General features: G+C 44.4%; 1 protein-coding gene across 4 annotated transcripts in view; it reads right to left on the reverse strand.

Annotated features, from left to right (window-relative positions):
• LOC147106105 (protein FAM118A-like) overlaps positions 1 to 25,786 on the reverse strand; it is a 70,208-nt gene that overhangs the window by 27,070 nt on the left and 17,352 nt on the right. For all 4 annotated transcript variants that reach the window (XM_086008873.1, XM_086008871.1, XM_086008874.1 and 1 more), the window contains exons 4-7: positions 24,866 to 25,118; positions 17,544 to 17,765; positions 15,548 to 15,676; positions 3,866 to 4,151 (exon numbers count right to left, since the gene is read on the reverse strand). In XM_086008873.1, the coding sequence (XP_085864999.1) occupies positions 3,866 to 4,151; positions 15,548 to 15,676; positions 17,544 to 17,765; positions 24,866 to 25,118 (890 nt within the window). The remainder of the gene's footprint in view (positions 1 to 3,865; positions 4,152 to 15,547; positions 15,677 to 17,543; positions 17,766 to 24,865; positions 25,119 to 25,786) is intronic.

Here is a 25,786-nt window from a genome sequence, read left to right on the forward strand (position 1 = left end):
TGACGGACACCAGTGAGCCAAACACCACATTTTACACTTCCTTCCAGTTCTGCCAAACCTCAGTCTCAGAAGGATTCTCCCTCACCCCTCCATGTGTTGCCAAACCCCAGCACCCAACACTGCAGTACTGCCATATTCCAAAACCCCCCACTCCAGTTCTGCCAAACAACAGCATCATCCAGTGTCATTAAAGCCTAGAATAATTGTAGGAGCACCATCACAAGGACTTCAGCAGTTAAAGATGGCCCACCACCACCTTCTCAGAGCAACTAGGGATGAGCAATAAATGTAGCCTTGGCGGCAACAACAGCAGCTTGTATTTATACAGCGCTTTTAATGTAATAAAACATCCCATGGCGCTTCACAGAAGCGTTATCAAACAAAATTTGACACCGAGCCACATAAGGAGAAATTAGGGGAGATGGAGGTAGGTTTTAAGGAGCGTCTTAAAGGAGGAAAGAGAGGTAGAGAGGCGAAGAGATTTAGGGAGGGAATTCCAGAGCTTCGGGCCTTGGCAGCTGATGGCACAGCCACCAATGGCTAAGCTATTAGAATCAGGGATGCTCAAAAAGTCAGAATTATAAGAACGCAGATATCTCGGGGGGTTGTGGGGCTGGAGGAGATTACAGAGATAGGGAGGGGCGAGGCTATGGAGGGATTTGAGAACAAGGATGAGAATTTTAAAATCGAGGCTTTGCTTAACTGGGAGCCAATGTAGGTCAGCGAGCACAGGGGTGACGGGTGAACGGGACTTGGTGCGAGTTAGAACACGGGCAGCCAAATGTTGGATGACCTCAAGTTTACGTAGGGTAGAATGTGGGAGGCCGGCCAGGAGTGCATTGGAAGCGCGTTGTCAAGTCTAGAGGTAACAAATGTATGGATGAGGGTTTCAGTAGCAGATGAGCTGAGGCGGGGCGGAGTCAGACGATGTTACAGGAGGTGGAAATAGGCGGTCTTAGTTATGGCGCGGATACGTGGTCAGAAGCTCAGTTCAGGGTCAAATATGACACCGAGGTTGCGAACAGTGTGGTTCTGCCTCAGACAGATGCCAGGGAGAAGGATGGAGTCGGTGGCTAGGGAACAGAGTTTGTGGCGGGGACCGAAGACAATGGCTTCGGTCTTCCCAATATTTAGTTGGAGGAGATCCCTGCTCATCTAGTACTGGATGTCGAACAAGCAGTCTGACAATTTAGATACAGTGGAGGGGTCAAGAGAAAAGTGGTGCTAAGGTAGAGCTGGGTGTCATCAGCGTACATGTGGAAACTGACACCGTGCTTTTAGATGATGTCGCCGAGGGGCAGCATGTAGAAGAGATATAGGAGGGGGCCAAGGATAGATCCTTGGGGGACACCAGAGGCAATGATGTGGGAGAGAAGCCGTTGCAGGTGATTCTCTGGCTACGATTAGATAGATCAGAATGGAATCAGGCAAGTGCAGTCACACCTAGCTGGACGACACTGGAGAGGCGTTGGAGGAGGATGGTGTGGTCAACGGTGTCAAACGCTGCAGACAGGTCGAGAAGGATAGTTTACCTTTGACACAGTCACATAGGATGTCATTTGTGACTTTGATAAAAGCTGTTTCAGTACTGTGTCAGCATTACCCACATCCAGAGAACAAATATATATTTTTAAAAATCACCCCCATTGCCACCAAATTCCAGGACCACCCACAGGGCAGTTAAACCCAACCACTGCCAAGTATTGCTAAAAAGCAGATACCTACCACCAATGTTCCCTTTAAGCTGCATGTCCGCACTGTGCTCCACGGAACCCGCGCAGCCAGTGGCAGCAATTTCAATGTAAAAGCTGTGCATGTGCGGTATTTTGAATTTCCCTTAAAGGGGCTGCGCAGGGCCAAAAGAAATTACAGGGAACATTGCCTACCACCAACTGGTACATCTTGCATACCATCTTGCTGTGGATCCTCAGCTTTAAAATAGTAAGGAATAAAAATTGAAAACGCTAGTAAAGGAGTTATATAAAGGCCACCAATTTATGAGTTTCACAGAATAACAGACAGAGTAGTGGAACTTGATCCCTAAAGCACCAGTAAAAAAAATCCCAGAATACCAAGTATTGAAAACAGAACTTGACTTATTCAGTGCTATGAATCAGTGGCCCTGTTGGGCATAGCATGTACAACAGCATATCCTCCAACACTCAGAGCATAACCACACGAGATCTGACAGTAATATATTAAAAGTCTTGCATATAGTGCACACTTTCTGTATGCATAACACTTTAGCCATTACACTTAAGTGCATCCACTCAAAACACAAGACATTTTAAGTTAAGTTTAATCTTGTTATTCTGAAATATTTATTATGTTACCAAACTTATTTAACTAATTGGCAGCTTACAGGACAAATTGATTGCTTCACTTGGCTTGCTTTTCCTTTTAAAGAAATTTGCATAAACCTAATTATAATTAGTAAATTTGAATCTCAGTTAATAAATTTGCATATGAACCAATAAGATGGAAGACATTTTAATTAAAGTGGGATTGATTCACATTCAAATCTATCAGCTGTGTGACAGGCAATTGCCCAATGTGAACAGGACACCAGAGTGGAACAAACAGAAGTACGCTTTAGACATACAAGCCAATATTTTTTTTTGTCACTGCTTGCCAGGGCTGGTAAACACTGAAGCAGAAAAAATATCAGCCACTGTTTATTATAGATTATGTTATATCTAATATAGATATACAGGAAACTTTGTGCTATCCGGCACCGACGGGACCGAGCTGTTGCCGTTCCCTCAAAATTGCCGGACAAACCAGCGTTAATGTTGAAGCATACGGAGCTTTTCAGCTCCGTATCTGGCAACACTCAACAGCTTCTAAACAGTCAGCTGTACTCTCTGTAGCGTCTCTGTAGCTTAGCAACAGCTTCAGAGAGACTTTGCAGAGCCTGACTGTTGAAAAAAAAAGCCACGAGAAGAAAAAAAACCTAACAAAACGGCTCCTGATTTTTGCCGGTGGCTCGAGCTTGCCGGACATTTAGCCTCCAGATAACACAAAGTTTCCTGTAGTTCACAAATTAAACTATGGATGATTTAGGGACAGCTAAGGTGGTAATCAGGGTTTTCTTGAAAGGTAATACCACCTTTCTTCAAAATACTACACCCTTCAAACAAAATTGTGATACAAGCAAAAATAGTCTTGGCAAGTTAGTTTTGAGTCTGCAATTTGCCTCTTCTTTCGGAGAGTGTCACTGTTTTACGGAATGGTGAAAGTGGCAACATTTGAAGGACTCTTTTAAGAGATCAGATTTCAAATCTTTAGGACCCAACCATCTGTGTTGTTGAGATTTTTTCCCCCTATTCCCTCACCCAGCCTACAAAATTAGACCTGGGGCTATTGGTGTTACTACAAACAATTTAAAGATCTTTGTTCCTTAAAGCTTATGAGTCAGATTAAAAGAGACTGATTTTATAGTATACTTGCCATTGCTAATTCATGAAGACCTAATTTTTAGACTTACAAGAAAGAAAGAAGAGTATAATGGCTCTGGTCCTCATGCAGAATGAGCAATCAATCAAAGGACTGCTTTGGGAGTAATTGCCCAAGTATGGGATGAGAAGTGCTGTTGAACTTGTACTCACAATCTCTCATTCTTGTACCTGTGTCACTGCCCAAGACATGAATCAAATGATATAGAATGTTCCATTGTATTATGTCTGCCTATCTTGTTGTCTTCTCTATATCCGAAGATTAATTTGTCCACACTTTAAAAGAAAAGTTCTATAAAAATTGTAGCATCTATCCACAGTCTCAAAAAGGCTTGCAGCTTAAAGTAATACTCAATGTGGAACAAAATTACCATTGTACGAGAACTCAACACCAGTAATAGATGACTTACCTGGGCTTCTCTGCCTGCAAATCTGTGCCACCAAATCACGGAAATATTGAGGCATACATTCAAACCGGTCTCCATAGGATACTATTTTAATCCCATGCAGTAGCATCTCTGCCTGCAATTTATAGAAATGGTCATGGCTATCCTTTCGCACCAGCATGAAGTGTTCCAGATCCACTTTGTCCTGAACAGAATAAAGAAACAGTGCCTGGAAGATCTGATCCCGCAGAGTTTCGCCACAGCCCAAAAATACAAAGGACTTGGTACGATACAGGTCCTGAAACTCTTCCTATCAGGAAAAAGAATCCCAAACATATTAATTATTGCTACAGTGCCCCATCAAGAGGATGGTTCCCCTTAAGTATGCAAAGGATAAATATCCTAAATAATATAATGCACTCAATGTCATTAGGTGTTCAGATTGCTTAGGACTACAATAAAACTGTAATGATAATTATTTCACACTGTGCGTAAACATAGCCGCAATGTTCAGTAAAGGTCAGCATTTAAATCATCCACAAAAAGACTACATTGGAAGTATTGCAGGCCATTTTCATTGCTATTCATCTGCCATATTGTTCTCTTGATACTGTACCAACATTAACAGTTATCACTATCAATGCCTGCTTTTAATCAATCAGAGATGAGCTGAAGTGACTTTTGCTTCAGAAACAATTGCCTCAAAAATATATTTTAAAAAGGTAAACCAATTGAATGTTGCAGGATACCCAAAAACTAAGGTAACAAAGTTTTGTTTTAGCACAACTATAAAATTAGTGGGAAAGAAAAGCTTTTGGGGAGTACTTTTCAAACTACCCCATTTCATTCAAAAAAGTTATGAAAATAAGATTTGGCTTTTATTTTACAAACTTCAATTTGATTGCCAGCAAGGTGACTCTCTAATCCAGTCTTCTGCTCTCCTAGGCCACTCTGGTGACATCACTAATACGAAGTTATTTCAGTCGTGCCAGAGAGCCACTCTGGAAATCTCCAGAAGACAAATTTGCTTCTCAGGATCCCAGCTTTCATGCCAAGCAGCTGTCTCGAGCAGTAGGGTTTGGAATTTTAGCATAATAAATGGAGTCCAACTCAACCATTTTCCAGAAAAAGAGACTCAATAGGAAAAAATATAGGTTCAGTATTAGCCAGTCACTATATTCAGGTTTTTACACTAGATATTCTCAGGTACAGTGTCACTGCTCACTCCCTAAGTGGACCTTTCATCCTTTGATTTGGAATCTGCTCAAAATCTACAAGCTATTGAAATTTTATGCACCAGTTCATAGTCTGAAGCTGTGCTTCATCTCAATAAAGTATTATTTCAATCTGTCTTCTGTAAAGAGGACTCATGTGGTGGCACTTGTGAAATTTCAAGTGTAAAAACCTGAAACCACAGCAAGAACATATAGGGCCGGATTTTCCAACCCCCACGGGTGTGTACGCACCCGTAGGGGCTGCGCAAGTGCCGATTTCAGATTGCTTTGGAGATGTTGTCCCTTTACAAAACCCTGATCGCAGAATCATATGAATTACTTCTTCACCTGCTGATTTCCAGCTTCATTTTGAGGCCAGTAGCCCAGAGAAGGCAGCAGTAAGATCTGGGAATCAACAGATTTTGAAGAAAAAGCCGTGAGCACCATCACTAAATATGGTAAATATTAATAATTTGATAAAATAGACTACATTTTCAAGGCTCGCTAGATCAGAAAAAGAGCAAGGTGGCTGTTTGCCAAGGGTGAGCTTCAAAGAATAAGACTCTACCCATTGATAAGTAACCTACCATTTTTCCTCATTTATTCAACCATTACAAACTAGAAAATATACTGAAGTAGCATTCAAAATTTAAAGTGGGGCTTTGAGGATCTACAGGCCTGCCTGGAACATTGTCATAATGAGTGGCTAGATAAAGACAGTAATACCTCCAGGTGTTTGCTGTGCAAAGGCGCCCGAAAAGTATATTAGCTCAGGAAATAGCCACTACACAAGTCAAATAAGTCCTTAGAGTCTTTTATAGGGAACAGTCTCTCCGCTGATCATGTGCTTGATACCTTGAACAGCTTCAACAAGTACCAGCAAAGCTTAAAAGATAATTGGAGCCATGGCCCCAAAAGCACATCATACTCATTCACGAGTATCTGCCTTTCAACAACTGAAGGGTTCACATCGGAATTTAAAATAGGGCAAAGACACGTCCGCCACAAGGTTCCCCTGCTTTAACTTTACCTGGAGATTTCATGCTGTCAGGGAGTAACACAAGGAATACACTTCATACTCAAGTGGCAAGGCATTGCAAAGTGATACGACCATATGCAAAAGCCATTTTCCAAAGAAGCAGTAAGTAGCTGTCTGAACAAATGGAATTCTTTCATTTTGTTTATTCGTTCCTGGGATGTGGGCATCGCTGGCAAGGCCGGCATTTAGTGCCCGTCCCCAATTGCCCTCGAGAAGGTGGTGGTGAGCCGCCTTCTTGAACCGCTGCATTCCTTGTAGTGAAGGTACTCCCATAGTGCTGTTAAGGAGGGAGTTCCAGAATTTTGACCCAGCGACGATGAAGAACAGCAATATATTTCCAAGTCAGGATGGTGTGTAACTTGGAGGGAAACTTGGAGGTGATAGTGTTCCCATGCACTTGCTGCCCCTGCCCTTGCCCTTCTAGGTGGTTTGGGAGGTGCTGACGAAGAAACCTTGGTGAGTTGCTGCAGTGCATCTTGTAGGTGATACACACTGCAGCCACAGTGCGCTAGTGGTGGAGGGAGTGAATGTTTAAGGTGGTAGATGATGTGCCAATCAAGCGGGCTGCTTTGTCCTGGATGGTGTCGAGCTTTGAGTGTTGTTGGAGCTGCACTCATCCAGGCAAGTGGAGAGTACTCCATCACACTTCTGACTTATGCCTTGTAGATGGTGAAAAGGCTTTGGGGAATCAGGAGGTGAGACACTCGCCGAAGAATACCCAGCCTCTGACCTGCTCCTGTGGCCACGGTATTTATGTGGCTGGTCCAGTTAAGTTTCTGGTCAATGGTGACCCCCAGGACATTGATGGTGGGGGATTCGGCAAAGGTAACGCCATTAATTGTCAAGGGCAGGTGGTTTAGACTCTCACTTGTTGGAGATAGTCATTGCCTGGCACTTGTGTGGAGCGAATGTTACTTGGCACTCATCAGCCCAAGCCTGAATGTTGTCCAGGTCTTGCTGCATGAGGGCATGGACTGCTTCATTATCTGAGGAATTGCCAACAGAACTGAACACTGTGCAATCATCATCAAACATCCCCACTTCTGACCTTATTTTGAAGGGAAGGTCATTGATGAAGCAGCTGAAGATGTTTGGGCCTAGGACACTGCCCTGAGGAACTCCTGCAGCAATGTCCTGGGGCTGAGATGATTGACCTCCAACCACCACAACCATCTTTCTTTGCGCTAGTTATGACTGCAGCCAGTAGAGAGTTTTCCACTGATTCACATTGACTTCAATTTTACTAGGGCGCCTTGCTGCCACACTTGGTTAAATGCTGCCTTGATGTCAAGGGCAGTCACTCTCACCTCACCTCTAGAATTCAGCTCTTTTATCCATGTTTGGACCAAGGTTGTAATGCGATCTGGAGCCGAGTGGTCCTGGCGGAACCCAAACTGGGCATCAGTGAGCAGGTTATTGGCAAGTGCCGCTTGATAGCACTGTCAACGACACCTTCCATCACTCTGCTGATAATTGAGAGTAGGCTGATGGGGCGGTAATTGGCTGGATTGGATTTGTCCTGCTTTTTGTGAAAAGGACATATCTGGGCAATTTTCCACATCGTCAAGTAGATGTCAGTGTTGTAGCTATACTGGAACAGCTTGGCTAGAGGCGCGGCTAGTTCTGGAGAACACGTCTTTAGCATGACAGCCGGGATGTTGTCGGGGCACATAGCCTTTGCTGTATCCAGTGCGCTCAGTCGTTTCTTGATATCACGTGGAGTGAATCGAATTGGCTGAAGACTAGCTTCTGTGATGTGGTGACCTTAAGAGAAGGCCGAGATGGATCATCCACTTGGCACTTCTGGCTGAAGATGGTTGCAAACGCTTCAGCCTTGTCTTTTGTACTCACACACTGGGCTCCGCCATCATTGAGGATGGGGATATTCTTGGAGCCTCCTCCTCTCATTAGTTGTTTAATTGTCCACCACCATTCACAACTGGGTGTGGCAGGATTGCAGAGCATTGATCTGATCCGTTGGTTGTGGGATCGCCGAGCTCTGTCTATAGCATGCTGCTTCCGCTGTTTAGCATGCATATAGTCCTGTGCTGCAGCTTCCCCAGGTTGGCACCTCATTTTTAGATATACCTGGTACTGCTTCTGGCATGCTCTTCTGCACACCTCACTGAACCAGGGTTGGTCCCCTGGCTTGATGGTAATGGTAGAGCGAGGGATATGTTGGGCCGTGAGGTTACAGACTGTGGTGGTATACAATTCTGCTGCTGCTCATGGCCCACAGTGCCTCATGGATGCCCAGTTTTGAGCTACTAGATTTGTTCAGAATCTATCCCATTTCACACCTATGAAGTTAATTAATTCAGATGTAGCCCATGGCCAGGGTCAGGACGGTGTGACTACGAGTGAGGCAGGTACGGGGAACCAGGAGGTAGTGTTGGAGGAGCCGCAGCCCTTGCTCTTGACCAACAGGTTCGAGGTTCTTACTCCCTGTGGGGACGGGAGCAGGGGCTGCAGGGAGGATGAGCAACCTGGCCACAGCACCGTGGAACGGGGGGCCATTCAAGAGGGGGGAGTAAATAGAAATGTTGTAGTGGTAGGGGATAGTATTATTAGGGGGATAGATAGAGTTCTCTGCAGCCAAGAGCGAGAGTCCCGTAGGCTGTGTTGCCTACCCGGTGCCAGGGTTAAGGACATCTCCTCTGGGCCGGAAAGAAACTTGCAGTGGGAGGGGGTGGATCCAGTCGTCGTGGTCCATGTTGGTACAAACGACATAGATAGGACTAGGAAGCCGGTTCTGTTAAAGGAGTATGAGCAGCTAGGGGTCAAATTAAAAAACAGAACCTCAAGAGTAATAATCTCTGGATTATTACCTGAGCCACGAGCGAATTTGGCTAGGACAAATAAAATGAGAGAGTTAAATGCGTGGCTCAAAGACTGGTGTGGGAGAAATGGGTTTTGCTTCCTGGGACACTGGCACCAGTACTGGGGTAGGAGGGAGCTGTTCCGTTGGGACGGGCTTCACTTGGCCAGTGCTGGGACTAGAGTCCTGGCGGATCATATAACTAGGGCTGTAGAGAGGGCTTTAAACTAACTAGTGGGGGGGGAGGTTCCTAGAGAACAAATAATAAAAATGACAACAGAGAAGGTCATAGACTTAGGTAGCAGTGGGGAAATGAAAAACCAGAGCGTGTCAGGAAGGGGCAGAAGGTATGGAGTAAAAGGTAAAGTAATAAAAAGGGCAAAAGCAGGAGCTAAGTGTCAAAAAACACATTTGAAAGTTCTCTATCTGAATGCACGTAGCATTCGTAACAAAATAGATGAGTTAATGGCACAAATAGCTACATATGGGTATGATCTCGTGGCCATTACAGAAACATGGCTGTAGGGTGACAATGCCTGGGAATTAAACATACCAGGTTATTTAACGATCAGGAAGGACAGGCAGGAAGGAAGGGCAGGCAGGAAGGAAGGAGAGGTGGGGTGGCTATGTTAATAAAGGAAGGAATCACTGTAATACAGAGAAATGATATTGGGTCAAAAGATCAGGATAATGAAACAGTTTGGGTGGAGATAAGGAATAATAAGGGGAAAAAAACACTAGTGGGCGTAGTCTATAGGCCTCCGAACAGTTGCAACTCGGTTGGACGGAGTATCAATCAGGAAATAGTTGAGGCTTGTAATAAGGGAACATCTATAATTATGGGGGATTTTAACTATCATATTAACTGGACAAATCAAATTGGGCAGGGCTGCCTTGAGGATGAGTTCATTGAGTGTATTAGGGATGGGTTTCTTGAGCAGTATGTAACTGAACCGACCAGGGGGCAAGCAACCTTAGATCTGGTCCTGTGTAACGAGACAGGATTAATTAAAAATGTCCTAGTAAAGGATCCCCTTGGAATGAGTGACCATAACATGGTTGAATTCCATGTTCAATTAGAGGGTGAGGAGGTTGTATCTCAAACAAGCGTGCTAAGCTTGAATAAAGGAGACTATGAAGGTATGAGAGCAGAATTGAGCAAAGTGGATTGGGAAAATAGATTAAAGGGTAAGACGATACATGATCAGTGGTGTACATTTAAGGAGTTATTTTACAACTTCCAAAAAAAGTATATTCCACTGAGAAGAAAAGGGTGTAAAAGAAAGGACAGCCATCCGTGGCTAAGTAAAGAAATTAAGGATAGTATTCGACTAAAAACAAGGGCATATAAGGTAGCCAAATCTAGTGGGAGGATAGAGGATTGGGAAAACTTTAAAAGACAGCAAAAAATAACAAAAAGATTGATTAGGAAAGGGAAGATAGATTATGAAAGTAAATTAGCAAAAAATATAAAAACAGATAGTAAGAGTTTTTATAGTTATATAAAAAGAAAAAGGGTGGCTAAAGTAAATGTTGGTCCCTTAGAGGATGAGACCGGGAAATTAATGGTGGGAAATATGGAGATGGCAAAAACACTGAATGAATATTTTGTATCAGTCTTTACAGTAGAGGACACCAAGAATATCCCAACACTGGACAAGCAGGGGGCTATAGGGGGGGGGGGGAGGAGATAAACACGATCAAAATCACTAAGGAAGTGGTACTCGGTAAAATAATGGGATTCAAGGCGGATAAATCGCCTGGACCTGATGGCTTACATCCAAGGGTCTTGAGGGAAGTGGCGGTAGGGATTGTGGATGCATTGGTAATAATCTTCCAAAACGCCCTGGACTCAGCAAAGGTCCCGGCAGACTGGAAAACTGCTAATGTAACGCCCTTATTTAAAAAGGGCAGTAGACAGAAGGCTGGAAACTATAGCCTAATAGGTTAGCCTAACATCTGTGGTAGGTAAAATTTTGGAGTCCATTATTAAGGAGACAGTAACAGGACATTTGGATAATCATAGTTTAATAAGACAAAGTCAGCATGGTTTTATGAAGGGGAAGTCATGTTTGACAAATTTGCTGGAGTTCTTTGAGGAAGTAACATACAGGGTGGATAAAGGTGAACCAGTGGATGTAGTGTATTTAGACTTCCAAAAGGCATTTGACAAGGTGCCACACAAAAGATTATTGCTTAAGATAAAAAATCACGGGATTGGGGGTAATATTCTGGCATGGATAGAGGATTGGCTATCTAACAGAAGGCAGAGAGTTGGGATAAATGGTTCATTCTCAGACTGGCAATCAGTAACCAGTGGTGTTCCGCAGGGGTCAGTGCTGGGTCCCCAACTCTTTACAATCTATATTAATGATTTGGAGGAGGGGACCGAGTGTAACATATCAAAGTTTGCAGATGATACTCAGATGGGAGGGAAAGTAGTGAGAGAGGACATAAAAAACCTTCAAGGGGACATAGACAGGCTAAGTAAGTGGGCAGAGACTTGGCAGATGGAATACAATACTGGAAAGTGCGAGGTTATGCACTTTGGCAGGAAAAATCGTAGAGCAAGTTATTATCTTAATGGCAAGAAACTGGAAAGTACTGAAGTACAAAGGGATCTGGGGGTCCTGGTGCACGAAACTCAAAAGGTTAGTATGCAGGTGCAGCAAGTGATTAAGAAGGCCAATGGAATGTTGGCTTTCATTGCTAGGGGGATAGAATATAAAAATAGGGAGGTATTGCTTCAGTTGTACAAGGTATTGGTGAGACCGCACCTGGAATGCTGCATACAGTTTTGGTGTCCATACTTAAGAAAGGACATACTTGCTCTCGAGTCAGTACAAAGAAGGTTCACTCGGTTAATCCCGGGGATGAGGGGATGGACATATGAGGAGAGGTTGAGTAGATTGGGACTCTACTCATTGGAGTTCAGAAGAATGAGAGGCGATCTTATTGAAACATATAAGATTGTGAAGGGGTTGGATCGGGTGGATGCGGGGAGGATGTTCCAGATGATGGGTGAAACTAGAACTAGGGGGCATAGTCTTAGAATAAGGGGCTGCTCTTTCAAAACTGAGATGAGGAGGAACTACTTCACTCAGAGGGTGGTAGGTCCATGGAATATGCTGCCCCAAAAAGCTGTCGAAGCTACATCATTACATAAATTTAAAACAGAAATAGACAGTTTCCTAGAAGAAAAGGGAATTAAGGGTTACGGGGAGCGGGCAGGAATTTGGACATGAGTTTAGGTGCGGATCGGTCATGGCCCTGTGGGTTCGGAGCGGGCCCAGGGGCCGTGTAGCCTGATCCTGCTCCTGTTTCGTGTGTCTAATTCTGTTAGATTCAGGAGATAGTCCTGTCATAGTGGATTGGCGGTTAGGATCAGATCAGCCATGATCTTATTGAATGGCGGAGCAGGCTCGAGGGGCCAATTGGCCTACTCCTGCTCCTATTTCTTATGTTCTTATGTTCTTATGGTAGGGCCACACAACAAAATGGGGGGGGCGTCCTCAGTGTGAAGACGGGACTTTGTCTCCACAAGGACTGTGCGGTGGTCACTGCTACCAATACTGTCATGGACAGATGCATCTGCAACAGGTAGATTGGAGAGGACGATGTCAAGTAGGTTTTTCCCTCACGGTGGTTCTCTCACCACCTGCCGCAGGCCCAGTCTGGCAACTATGCCCTTCAGGACTCGGCCAACTCGGTCAGTAGTGGAGTGACCGAGCCACTCTTGGTGATGGACATTGAAGCCCCCGCACTCAGTGGCCTTGCTACCCTCAGTGATTTTTCTAAGTGGCATTCAACATGGAGGAGTACTGATTCATCAGCTGAGGGAGGGCAGTAGGTGGTAATCAGCAGGGGGTTTCCTTGCCCACGCTTGACCTGAAGTCATAAGACCTCATGGGGTCCGGAGTCAATGTTGAGGACTCCCAGGGCCACTCCCTCCCTCCCGTATACCACTGTGCCGCCACCTCTGGTGGGTCTGTCCTGCTCGTGAAACAGGACATATGCAGGTATGGTGATGAGTCTGGGGGGATATTGGCTGAAAGGTATGATTCTGTGAGTATGACTATGTTGCTTGACTAGTCTGTGGGACCGCTAGTGAGGAGGACTTTGAAGGGTTGATTGGGCTGGATGTACCGTTGTCATGTCCGAAGCCGGTGCCTAGGTCGATGCTGATTGGTCCTTCTGGTTTTATTATTATTATTGTTTTTCATAGCGGCTTGCTAGGCCATTTCAGAGGGCAATTAAGAGTCAACTACATTGCTATGGGTCTGAAATCACATAATAGGCCAGACCAGGTAAGGACGGCAGATTTCCTTCCCTGAAGGACACCAGTGAACCAGATGGGTTTTACAACAATCTGATAGTACCATTATTGATACCAGATTTAATTAATTAAATTTAAATTCCCCAACTGCCGTGGTAGGAATTGAACTCGCGCCTCTGGATCCAGTAACATAACCACTATGCTACCGTACCTGCAATATATTACATTAATCCCCTGTGCACAACAACGACGGATTCTTTTCCATACAAGAACTGTGAAATCTAGGAGAAAACTTAGACACTAGCTGTCCAGGACAAATGAAACTCAATCTTATGCAAAAATGAAGAATGGGGCCCCAAGGCCGAACCTATCCACTAAACAATGCAGGAAGCCTAGCACTCATCATGCAGAGAAACTTGTTGGCAAAATGACAGTTTTAATAGAAAGAAACAGGCCTCACTACACTGCAGGTGTTTTATTCTTTTGGGTGTAATCAAACTCTATTTGTAGATTTTTGTCATTGAAATCAATGGTATGAAAATCAGGTGGGTTTTATAAAGGGTGTGCAATTCATCCCGCCAGATTCTCACCCAGGCAGTTAAGACAAAAATCCACTTCTATGTTATTTTCAAAGACTAATCAGGTTACAGAGCCATAATTCAATAAACGGCATAGTTCCAATCAACTCAGTGATCCTGCAGGATCTCCATGGTAAAATACATCATAATCTAATGCATTTATTTAACCCCAAAATAGCTATACAGTTAATGTTAGAACTAAAGCTGCTAAGTTCCAAGTCACTCTGTCCCCAACCAAGCCTGACAAAGACGATCTGGAGGAACGGTTAGTTCATTTCCTCTCAGGTAGGTATAAGCAACATGGAGTTTCATACAGCTGAAAGTAGTCCAGCAGTTTGATGAGTTAAATCAAATCTGTTGCAAGAATATCCATTTCTTTCTTTAGTGATGTATTTAAATAGTGGCTATTCTTTTGGATCAGCAATTAGTTAAGAGAAAGACATTTTGATGGCAAGGCAGCATAGTTAATGAATGTTGCTATGACAGATAGATTTGTAGGGTGAGAAACTCAACATCATTCCACCCATTATAGGAGAACAAATTCTGGGTTGCAAACCCCTGTGCCCGATTTCCCCTGGACGTGCGCTGAATGCCATAGTAGCTTCTCCTGGCTCCATAAAAATCGGCCCAAGCTGGCCCTTTCCACTTCACCTCCCCCTTCCCCGGGCCTACATGTATCGGAGCAGGCCAGGCCCTGACCGGCGAGCTATTTTGGGATGCCTGATTGGCATCCGCACCTCACCTGTTTCGTGCAAATGAGGCGTAAGACTGGCAGCTCACATACTCAACATATAACATCTTATCCCAAAAGATATACTTGCAGAATGCAGACTAGGCACCAAGGAAAGAGCAGTCTGACAGATTCCTCCAAAAGAACCGGTACATTGCAATACACTACAAAAAGGCAGGTGTATTTTGCCCATTTCTTTTAATTGCGTCAATCATTTTATTTGTAAATAAACCTGGAACGACAGTTTAGTCTGTAAAAGTGGTCTAAAGATGTGAAAGTATCCATCATCCAGATTGACAGAAGTTAATTATTAGTTCTGGGCTCTGATAATCCAAACAGCACGGTGGCATAGTGGTTAGCACTGTTGCCTCACAGCGCCAGAGACCCGGGTTCGAATCCGGCCTCGGGCGACTGTCTGTGTGGAGTTTGCACATTCTCCCCGTGTTTGCGTGGGTTTTCTCCGGGTGCTCCGGTTTCCTCCCACAGTCCAAAGATGTGTGGGTTAGGTTGATTGGCTATGATAAATTGACCCTTAGTGTTAGGGGGATTAAATACGTGGGGTTATGGGGATAGGGTGGGATATGTGTTGGTGTAGGGGTTACGGGGATCGGGTGGGATATGTGTCGGTGCAGGCTCGATGGGCCGAAATGGCCTCTATCTGCACTGTGGGGTTTCTGTGATTCTGTGAAATATGGCAAAGAATTTTTTTTAATGACATCGGCTTCCATTGGTAGGAGACCTCTGACTGCTTAAATATGTTGAAAAAGAATCTAACTTGTAACAAGGACCCCTAATTGATATTTTATAAGTTACTTGTGTATGAGGCATATTGCACCGATAGCCTTCCCATTTGTATTTATCTGCCATAATATTACCAAGTATTCCTTCACCATCTCTAGAGCCAAGTTAGGCTATTGCTTGCTTTTATTTTTGACGTTATCATAGTTGTTAACACTTGTTTTTTGAATTGTTGTTTCATCGTTCACTTTGTATTCCTTTGAAAAACTTTAAAATTAAATGTTAGTTTAGAAAAAGTTGAATCAATGCCTACCATTAAATCTTGATCATACATTACATCCTTGTATCCTGATGGGTCCAAGACCAGGCCACAGGGATCTGTGAATAGTCCATGTATATGAAGGACACTGTATTTTTGTAGACCTCTTGCCCATTGAACCACCTACAAATGCACAAACAGTTTGAAAATTAAATCAAGAAGATGCAGGATCACGGGCTAAATTTTGCTTCATAACTGACTTCATTTCAAAAGTTGTAAAGCTCTTGAGCACATCCTTAAGACACAAGGTGCTATATAAACACACGTTCTTTCTTCTTTTTCCCCCCCACTGTATGTCCATTTTCACACTTTGGATGCTGCTTCAGACCCAAGCCCGCTACTTCTATGTCCCTTCCTGGATTCCGCTCCTCCTCTTCCCCTTACCCAACTATTACCTCGTTCATCTCTCCTCTAACTTCAAACCTTCCCTGTCCCTTGCTTCCACCCATCGCTCCTCAATCTGCATTCTTTCCTGTTGCTATCCGCATGAGCGGACTGATGGCTTCACTCTGTTCCTCCCTCAGCATCCTACGCTAAGTCCACCATAGCATCTATTGGAGCCTCTCTCCAAGCAGCAATCCCAATTGCCACATCTCTCACTGCTTTTCCAACACCTTCTCCTCCTTGCATCTCATTTAAAATAATTGCCATCTATTACTCTAGCAAGCCTCATGATGACATCCTCTCATGTCTTCCTTCCTTTAGCCTCTGCACCAAGTAACTCCTCATCCTTTCAATCTTCACTTCAGCTCCCTAACCTCCTCCCCTCAGAATGTACCACTCTCCTTTCCTCTCTAAATCTTACCCTTTACATACACATCCCTACCCATACCCTCAGCTATCCCTTGACATCTTGTGGCCTCTCTACACCTATGGTTTCAATCACCAATACAGCTATCTCTGATCTCACCTTTGTCCCCCTCACAACCCCTACCTTCCTTCAGTTCCAGTACTTTCACCATCACCAATGAAAAAAACTTCTCTCTCAAGTCACTTACAATCGCACTCTCAAACTCCCAAATCCCATGCACGAGGCCCTCCAATCATGACAGCTTTGCAACTGTCAACTCACTTAACCCCGCCTTTACCTCTATCTTCAATGTTCCTGTTCCCAGCAAAACTATCAGACTTCCACACTTGTAAATCCTAGTACAACCCACATCTTCAATCTGAAAGGTGCAAACTTGAACATATCTGACGTATAACCAGCTTAGTATCTATCTCTAGAGCTGGTTTAACCCAACAAGCATTACTGTGCTTTTTTCTCCTCTGCCAAAACTAGCCAGTACTCCAGGGTCATCATGGAGGGCAAAAACCTCAGGCTCCTTTTTTCTACAACTACCAACTTCCTTAAATGTCTTTGTCCTGCCCCCTTCACCTCAGACGTTAAGCACAAGGAGCTGATGGACTTTCTCATCACCAAAACCAAGGCCATCCATGCAGCTGCCTCCACTGTACTCGCCCCTTCCTTTTGCCCTATACCTTCTCCCCCACTGCCCTCTCCATCTCCAACTGACTGGACTCCACTTTACATAAACTCTAACTCATTCACGATTCCACTAGCCACATCCTGACCTCTATGAAGTACAAATGAGCCATCACCCCTGACCTTGCCAGCCTCCACTGACTCCCCTTCCTCCCACACATTAATTTTAAAATCAATGTCCTCATTTACAAATCCCTCTATGCCTCTACAAACTTCTTCAGCCCCAAGTTCTAGCTCACATCCTTTGGTCTTCTAACTCTAGCCTATTATGCATCCTTCCTCCACTTTACAATCGGGGCACGGACTTCAGCCATCATGGCCTTGTACTCTGGAATTCTCTTCCTAAAACCTTCCACATTGTTACATCTCGACCTATCTTTAAAAACTGCTTCAGAATCTTGGACCACATTTTAGGTCACTTCCTGTAGCTCCCACTGCAAGATGCATCTAAAAAGATGATTCTGTGCCTTGCAAAGAGAATCCCATCATTTTCATTTTACAAACCTTGTCCTTGCACTTTAGATCTACAGATTCCATAGGTTTGCCTTGTTGTTGACCAAAAATCTCAAGCAGGTTATCGTAGTTTGTGGTGAGAACCATTGTTCCCCGATCCATAAGCTGGAGAATAGCATCCAAGAGCATGGGATTCTGAATGTGACAGTTAAGGTTATCAAACACCTCCATCAGACAATCCTGGAAGAAATTTGGCTTTGTATCTCCAGTGCGCTGTAAACAAAATAGAAAAAAAAATACTACAGGAAGCAAGAGTCAAAATGCATCTTAACAACTCTTGCAAATCATGAGTAGATGTTTATTTTGCATGGAGCAGACAAGAGTAAGAAATAAGTTATCTTCTAAAATGAGCCATCTTAAAGTATTTACTTTTAAAAATCACAGGAACTTGGCCATCTAATTTTATATAGTAATGTACAGAATAAATTGTGTGCAAATAAGAGTCAATATATACAGCAAGTTAGTTAACATTAATTTAAATATTTCACGAGTCAATAACGTATCACAGAGAAATCCAAATACGTGGGAGGAAGAAAAGGTTAGCCTACCCAGGTGGCTCCAACATTTAGGTCTTCTCTCATAACCTACATCAACCATTTCATCTCCCCCATGCACTTAATGGCACACGTCTCCCTTACTGGGACAAGAGTATGCTCATTTTCCTTTTGAATGCAACCGATTCATTATGATGGCACTCTATGTCAGTGGCACTGTAATATACATTGAGGAGACATTTGCAGGTCACTCCACCTCTGCTTCATATGTTATCCATGGCAGGCTTGCTGCTCCATATGTCTCTAGGACTCTGTTCACAGGCTGTCTGACTACAGGATGTTAGCCAAGAGGTGGACAAATGCTGTTCCCTTTCTTCTCCGGAAAAAAAGAGGGCAGAATAATGCTATTAGGATGCAGAGTTATTCCGACCTCCACTGAACAAATAAAAATGATGTCTCAAAATAGAACTATTGATTCTAGCTTTTCCACAGAAGTTCGCAGCACAAAGGTAATGTATTCCATTGTGTCTGTGTCAGCTCTTTGCTAAAGCAATCCAAAATTAATCCCACTATCCTGCCCTCTCCCCACAGCCTTCCTCAGCTTCAAATATTTATCCAATCTTCCCTTTACTAAGAAGCTTCTTGTGAGGCATCATAATTAACATCTTCTAAAAATCCATTTACATTACATCCAATGTGTTCGTTATCAGCCATCTCTTCAAATAACTTATTAAGTTTATCAAACATGACTTGCCTCTAACAAATCTGTACTGGCTGTCCTTGCTTAGCCCATGCATTTCTAAATGTTCACCAACCCATAGTAAAATAAATTAAATCAGAAGCTCACCATGCTGAGAAATCACAGGGACATACATGCATATCATTATTCAAGGTACAGTAGCAGCATTTCTCAGTGACCTTTAACTACTGTTCCTTATGTTTTTCTTGCAGCTTGTACAGGTTAAAATACTTTAAATTATTTTAGATACTTTAATCAATTGCTCTCATCCCCAACAACCCATCCAATCTCTTTTTATTAGAGATGAGATTTAGAACATTTACTTTCCTCTTAGAGCCAGAAAAAACAATAATCACCTTTACTTACCTTTCATAATTTTTTTCCATTAATTAAAGCTTTTCTGAATTAGTTCTCAAAAAACTTAACCTAGCATGTGCACGGTTTCCAAACTTTCAGTAGTGCTTTATTTTACTTATCTACAGTTTTCTAACCAGATATTTGCCCTTGCTTTCAGTGCCATATATAGCGATGATCCAGGTAACTTCTGATCAGCTACTGCATGCAAGTTTGACCGCGCACCCCCCCGCCCCACCACTGATGCACATTATGTAGTATCACTTACTTATTGTCAATAAAGTTATAGCACCAATGTGCATTACCATACATTTTTCAGTGTTAAATGGTACCTGCCAATCACTTCCTTTCATCAAACTTTTTACAGCCTTTCATATTTTATCTAGTTGCTCAAAATATCACACATGGTATCCAGAGGTTTTGAATTAAAATTTCTCTATAAAAGGTTAGTGATAAAACAAAAATCTATTTTCTATATTTTGGCCTAGAAACTAGATAAGGTCCAAAACGGGTGTGGGCAGCACAAAGCACGATGTGACTTGTCCGTTCAAAGTGGTGCAGGCAGCATGCAAAATTCGTGCCACCTGCTCACTATAATGATTGCAGCACTGATCTTTGCGATAAACACGCTGCTGATTGGCTTAGCGCTGAACAGGGGTCCAATATCTAGTGCCGTCTACTGGCCAATAAAGTTTGGCCTAGGCTCTCGGTACTACTTAAAAGGGAGATGCTTTGTTGCCGAAGCACCTCATTATCATTGTGGGGAAAGCCATGGCCCAACAGTCGAGAGAGAGGGCGAGTAGATTTTCCGATGCGGCACTAGAAGCCTTGGTCCTGGGGGTTCAAAGACACCATCAAGTCCTCTACCCGCAGGGGAGCAGGAGGCCTTCAAAGCAGAACAGCAGAAGGCCGAGAGGAGATAGTTGAAGCTGTCAGTATGACGAGTGTTGTCCCCAGCACCTTGATCCAGGTCCACACGAAGTTTAATGACCTCACACGAATGGTCAAGGTGAGTGAATGCATCTTCAAATGCCACATCCCACCATCTGCACCACCAGCCTCACACACAGCTCAATGCACTACACCCCCGTCACTCACCTACCAACAATCTCTAGCAATCACCACTCATACCTCACGAGCATAGCTTCACCTCACCCTCACACACTTACCACTGCTGCAAGACTTACTGCATCTCACACCTTGTACACACTGCCAGCTATTCAACCATGGCAAGCACATCACCGAAACACATTGCACCACACTCAAGACACACTTCCGTTTCTCTTGCACTTGGTGAGTTACCGGGCATGAGAGGGCTGCAGCCAGGCCAGGGGGAAATGGTAGCTCAGATGCCCAGACGGTGCGTTCGCGTACGAGTTCTGCTGCACAGGACTCAGATAATTACCTCGATGGGGCGGCCTTCAGAAGAAGGGTGATGGGCACGCACACAGAATTGCTTGGTGCAATGGCAAGCCTGCCAGAGAGCCTCCTGTCATAGTCAAGGAGCATGGAGGAGTTCAGCTCCAACACTGCACAGGGCTTTGTGCAGAGCTTGGAGCCCGTGATTTCCAGGATGGAAATGATGGGCAACTCCATGAGAGTAGACCCAACCATGATCCTGGGTGTGGTGGGCGATGTTGCAGCTTCCAATGCAGCACAGGCAGAAGCGACCCAAACTCTCAGTGTTGCAGTGAAAGCTCAGAGTGCTGCCATTGTGGCTGGGTTTAAGAGTGTGGAAAGGGGCTTGCAGGGTATCAGCAGTCCAGCAATCTGTCCTCCAACAGATGGCTAGGAATGCTGAGGTGCTGCCCCGGGGGAGTGGCCGTGGCTCAAGAACCTACTGTCCTCTCTCAGGATGACAGCATTTCCACCAAAGCCACTCCACCAGTCATCCAGCCAGCCCAGACTACTGCCACCCATGCCAAGTTGGTGCAGTCTACAGCCGGGCCTTCTAGGCCCAGAGCTGCTCATGGTCATCCTGCAAGGTCATCTGCAGTCTCCCCAATGAAAGTCAGCAGCCTTCCACCAGCCATGCTGCAGTCACTGAGGGAGCACTTCATTGGAGCACTAGAGTAGGAAAAGGAACACCAAAGACAGACACTAAGGGAATGCACAAGGGTGATTGGCTGATGTTAATGTTTTGATTTGGATTTGACAAACTTCTAAATTATGTTTGGAATGTTTGTTTTGGATGGCAAGATGGGCAAGTGGTGAGCAACAGGGATCTGGGGTTTCAGTCATTAGAACCAGAGCCTGATGATGCGCATCCAGAACGGAGATCTGCTGTCTGCCTTCTCCCGGACTCCTTCCTTCCTCCTCAGATGGTCCCGGAACTTGTGGTGGCAAGGGCTGCCCCCTCATGATGGCCAAGTTCTGGAGCATGCAGCAGACCACCACGAAATGGGACACCCGCTCCGGCGAGTACTGGAGGGCTCCTCCCGAACAGTCAAGGCAGCAGAACCGTTGCTTGAGCACCCCGATGGTCTGCTTGATGAGGTTCCTCATGGCAGTATGGCTCTCATTAGGAGTGTTGGCCATGAGTGGTGGAAACAGGAAGGCAGATTATCTGAACGGCAATAGGTTGGGAGAAGGGAAAGTGCAACGAGACCTGGGTGTCCTTGTGCACCAGTCGCTGAAGGTAAACATGCAGGTGCAGCAGGCGGTTAAGAAGGCAAATGGTATGTTGGCCTTCGTAGCGAGAGGATTCGAGTACAGGAACAAGGATGTCTTGCTGCAGTTGTACAGGGCCTTGGTGAGACCACATCTTGAGTATTGTGTGCAGTTTTGGTTGCCTTATCTGAGGAAGGATGTTCTTGCCATGGAAGGAGTTCAGCGAAGATTCACCAGACTGATACCTGGGATGGCAGGAATGACGTACGAGGAGAGATTGGGTCGATTGGGCTTATACTCGCTAGAGTTTAGAAGAATGAGAGGGGATCTCATTGAAACTTATAAAATTCTAACAGGAGTAGACAGACTAGATGCAGGAAGGATGTTCCCGATGGCGGGGGAGTCCAGAACCGGGGTCACAGTCTAAAGATAAGGGGTAAGCCATTTAGGTCAGAGATGGAGGAATTTCTTCACCCAGAGAGTGGTGAACCTGTGGAATTCTCTACCACAGAAGGCAGTTGAGGCCAATTCATTAAATATATTCAAGAAGGAGTTAGATATATTTCTTAAGGCTAAAGGGATCAAGGGATATGGGGAGAAGGCAGGGACAAGGTACTGAGTTTGGATGATCAGCCATGATCTCATTGAATGGCGGAGCAGGCTCGAGGGGCCGAATGGCCTACTCCTGCTCCTATCTTCTATGTTTCTATGGTTGCAGAGGGGAGTCAGCCAGGTGCAGAGCAGATAGCCATTGTCTCCAAGCAGCCACCCTCAGATTTGACATGGTGCCTGGTAGATTGCTGGCACACCGGACTGGCGCAGGATGATGGCATCATGACTGCTGCCAGGATATCAGGTATTCACCATCATGATGCGCTGGGCGTGGTCACACACCAACTGCACATTAAGAGCGGTAGCCTTTGCGGTTACGGAACATCTCGGGATTGGTATGCGGCGCCCACAAAGCCACGTGTGCAGTCAATGGCGCCCTACACCATGGGAAAGCCCGATATCCTGGCAAAGCCACATGCGTGCTCCTCCTGCTTCTTTCTGTTCAGAGAGAAGACAATGAAGTCCCTTCTCCTGGAGTACAGAGCCGCTGTGACCTTTCAGATGCAGTGATGGACAGCAAACTGGGAGATGTTAGCTATGTCTCCTGCTCCAGATTGGAAGGATCCAGTGGAAAAAATTGAGGGCCACGCAGACCTCGAGGGCCACTGGCAGCGCCGTCGTCACTCTGCTTTGAGTCTGCAGGTCCGATTACAGGCGGTGGCAGAGCTCTGTGACCACCTCCTTGGTGAAGCAGAGCTTCCCAATACACTGCTCCTGGCTTAAGTGCAGGTAGAAGTGGTGTGAGCAAAACCCTTTAAATGAGAGGCAAGGCATTCGCCATTGCAGCAGTACTTCCAGTCACCTCACCAACTTTGAATAGCTGCAGAACGCTCCAAACAGTTGCACAAACTTACACAGAGCCAGCAGAAATGAAAAAGCAAGTCAGCTGCAAGTTGTTGATGATCCTTTTAAATAGCGCTGATGGGGATCCTTCCTGCTGCTGAACACATGTTCAGCTGGTCGCGATTTGGAGAGGGTGTTAAAAGGAGCGGCGACGTCCAAAATGGCAGGTCGTGTGTCAAATCAACATTGCACACCAACTGATATCATGATCGGCCTCATCTAAATATCTGGAGTGAGCACAGGCTACAGCAGCGCTGCCAACCTGCCCAAAATGGCAGCTGCCGGAAGTGGGCAGAAGCGACGCAGCCGTCGTTTTTTCTTCCAAATCGGCCGGCGCAAGCGGGTCCAATTTCCCAGCTATTATGTCCATAGCACAAAAAAATCCGTCCATCAAACTTTTCTGATTGACTCAAGTGCAATATCATGGGAGATCAACAAGTAGCTCAGGCCGCGCACGTGGGAAGGGGAGGGGGCGCACACAACGAAGAGGCAGAGGAGGCCCCTTAAGAAGACAAGAGATCAGAAAAATAGTTCAGTGGTGTAATACAGGTTGGGGGAAGCGGGACATAGACAGAGGTTATAGCAACAGAATGGGACAGGCACAAACAAAGATCGGGTAAGCAAAGGACAAACTGGGAGCAAAGCTATGGGAGATAAACTAAGCATTGCAAGTGTCATGGCAATTTCAATTTTATGCACACATCTAACTTCATGCATAACGCTGAACCTGGTAAGAAATGAAAGTTTATTTAAAATGTCAAATTGGAGACTGGCTGGCATATCAGGCTTAAGTTCAAATCCAGGCCAGACTGATGGGATGGAAGCTATCCCTACCTGCTGACGATGACAACCTAACAACAACAACTTGCATTTATATAACACCTTTAACAAGATGAGCTCAGAGAGGGCATGAGGGGAGATAGGAGAGAAACTAAAGAAAGATACGAGTTCTGGGCTCGGGCAGGGGGGGTGGACCTTAAGGGAAGTTTGGCTTGGTAAAGAGAGGGAAGCTGAAGAAGTAGCTGAACGGATGGTCTCAATCTTAATGACAAAGAAGTCCATGAGCTCCTCGCACTTGTTGCTGGAGGAGAGGGTGAAGGGGGCAAGGGAGGAGAGTTTAAGAGGGTTTGTAGTAGAGAAGAAAAGCCAAGGGTTACCTTTGCATTCCAGGATGATCCTGGAATAGTGAAAAGCACGGAGCACCAAAAAAAGAGGCTGTATGAATGGCTGGAGTAGCTCGGGGGTGCAGGTCTGAGTTTAGGACAAAGGCAAAGGCACAGTGTTTGGAAAGTGTGAAACTATGCTACACCGAGATGCGTAATCCTGACACTGAGTAATAAAACAGCCTGAATTATTTCACTCTCCATCACCCCTTTATGAGCACAAAATTCACACAAATGGGAGGATGAATTTAAATTTAAATGCATATAGCAATTGTAGGATAGTTTTTCTCAAATAGTTTCAGTTTGAAGTCTTTATTAAAACCAGAAAAAAAGCTTACATTGTTTTTTTTTACGTTTGAAGCATAACTAAAACTTAACCTTCAAACTAAAACTCTTCGGTTTATTGTTTTACTCAACACCAAATATGTAAATAAACAGGCATTTCTCTGAAACGTGTGAATGTTTTACTCTACAGCTCAAAACACTATTATGACTTACTGGTGACATTTTCCGGATTAGATCATGGGCAAGCACAAGAAGATCACGATCTTCTGTTACTTTGTGACGGAACTCCACAATATCAGAAGGATGAAGCACCTCCAGATCTTCAGCTGCATTGATGACTGCTTCGATACAGCTTCGCCATGAGCACAGTGCAGGTATATGTGGAGCAACAGCAGCACTCACTCCTGTTCCAATCACCAACAGCAATTCACAAGGCTCCTTTCGGGTCAGACTTTTCAGGAACTTCCTTCAGAGTGTAGGGAATAAAGAAAATTAGACTGAAAAATAATGGCCATTGCCTTTCTCATTTTCTAAATGTAGCTCAACATACAGAAATAAATATTCTGCCACCTACTGCGAGAAACCATTTGAGCCATTATCCCTTTAAGAATTTGACCCAATGAAAATAACAACCTCATTCTGACCATTGCTTCAGTTTCTGTTGGCATGGAGAATAAAAGCACTTTCATGCTGCTGTCTTGGGAGAGCTGTTCTCAAACAGAGACCTCTGTGCATTACTCTCCCCAGTTTATCTATCGGCAAGCTTTTACTTTTGTTCTAAACTTGCTGGAAGCCCCAGTCTAGACAATATATTTTCAATGAATAACTTTGGTAGAAATTATCAAGTGTGTTTTTGTGGAAAAGGGATTTATTTTTTCTTCTCTTTAAGGAGCTTAAACATTAATTAATTTGACATTAAAGGCCACCTTAAAATAGAAGAGTATAGTTTAAGTATGTTATGATACTGTTGTTGTAATAGTCATCATTTCTAAATGTTTAATGATTGACACTTTTAATATAGGTCTTATAATTGCATTCTACCATTATCTGGAAATTTTGAATTATATATTTTTGGGAAAATTGGAGCAATTGACATTTAAAGTTGAGAAGGACCACGGTGAAGCTCAAAAGTCC

Source organism: Somniosus microcephalus, chromosome 16 (assembly GCF_052327205.1).
Source record: "Somniosus microcephalus isolate GS21.2 chromosome 16, FLI_Smic_1.0, whole genome shotgun sequence".
Taxonomy (NCBI): domain Eukaryota; kingdom Metazoa; phylum Chordata; class Chondrichthyes; order Squaliformes; family Somniosidae; genus Somniosus; species Somniosus microcephalus.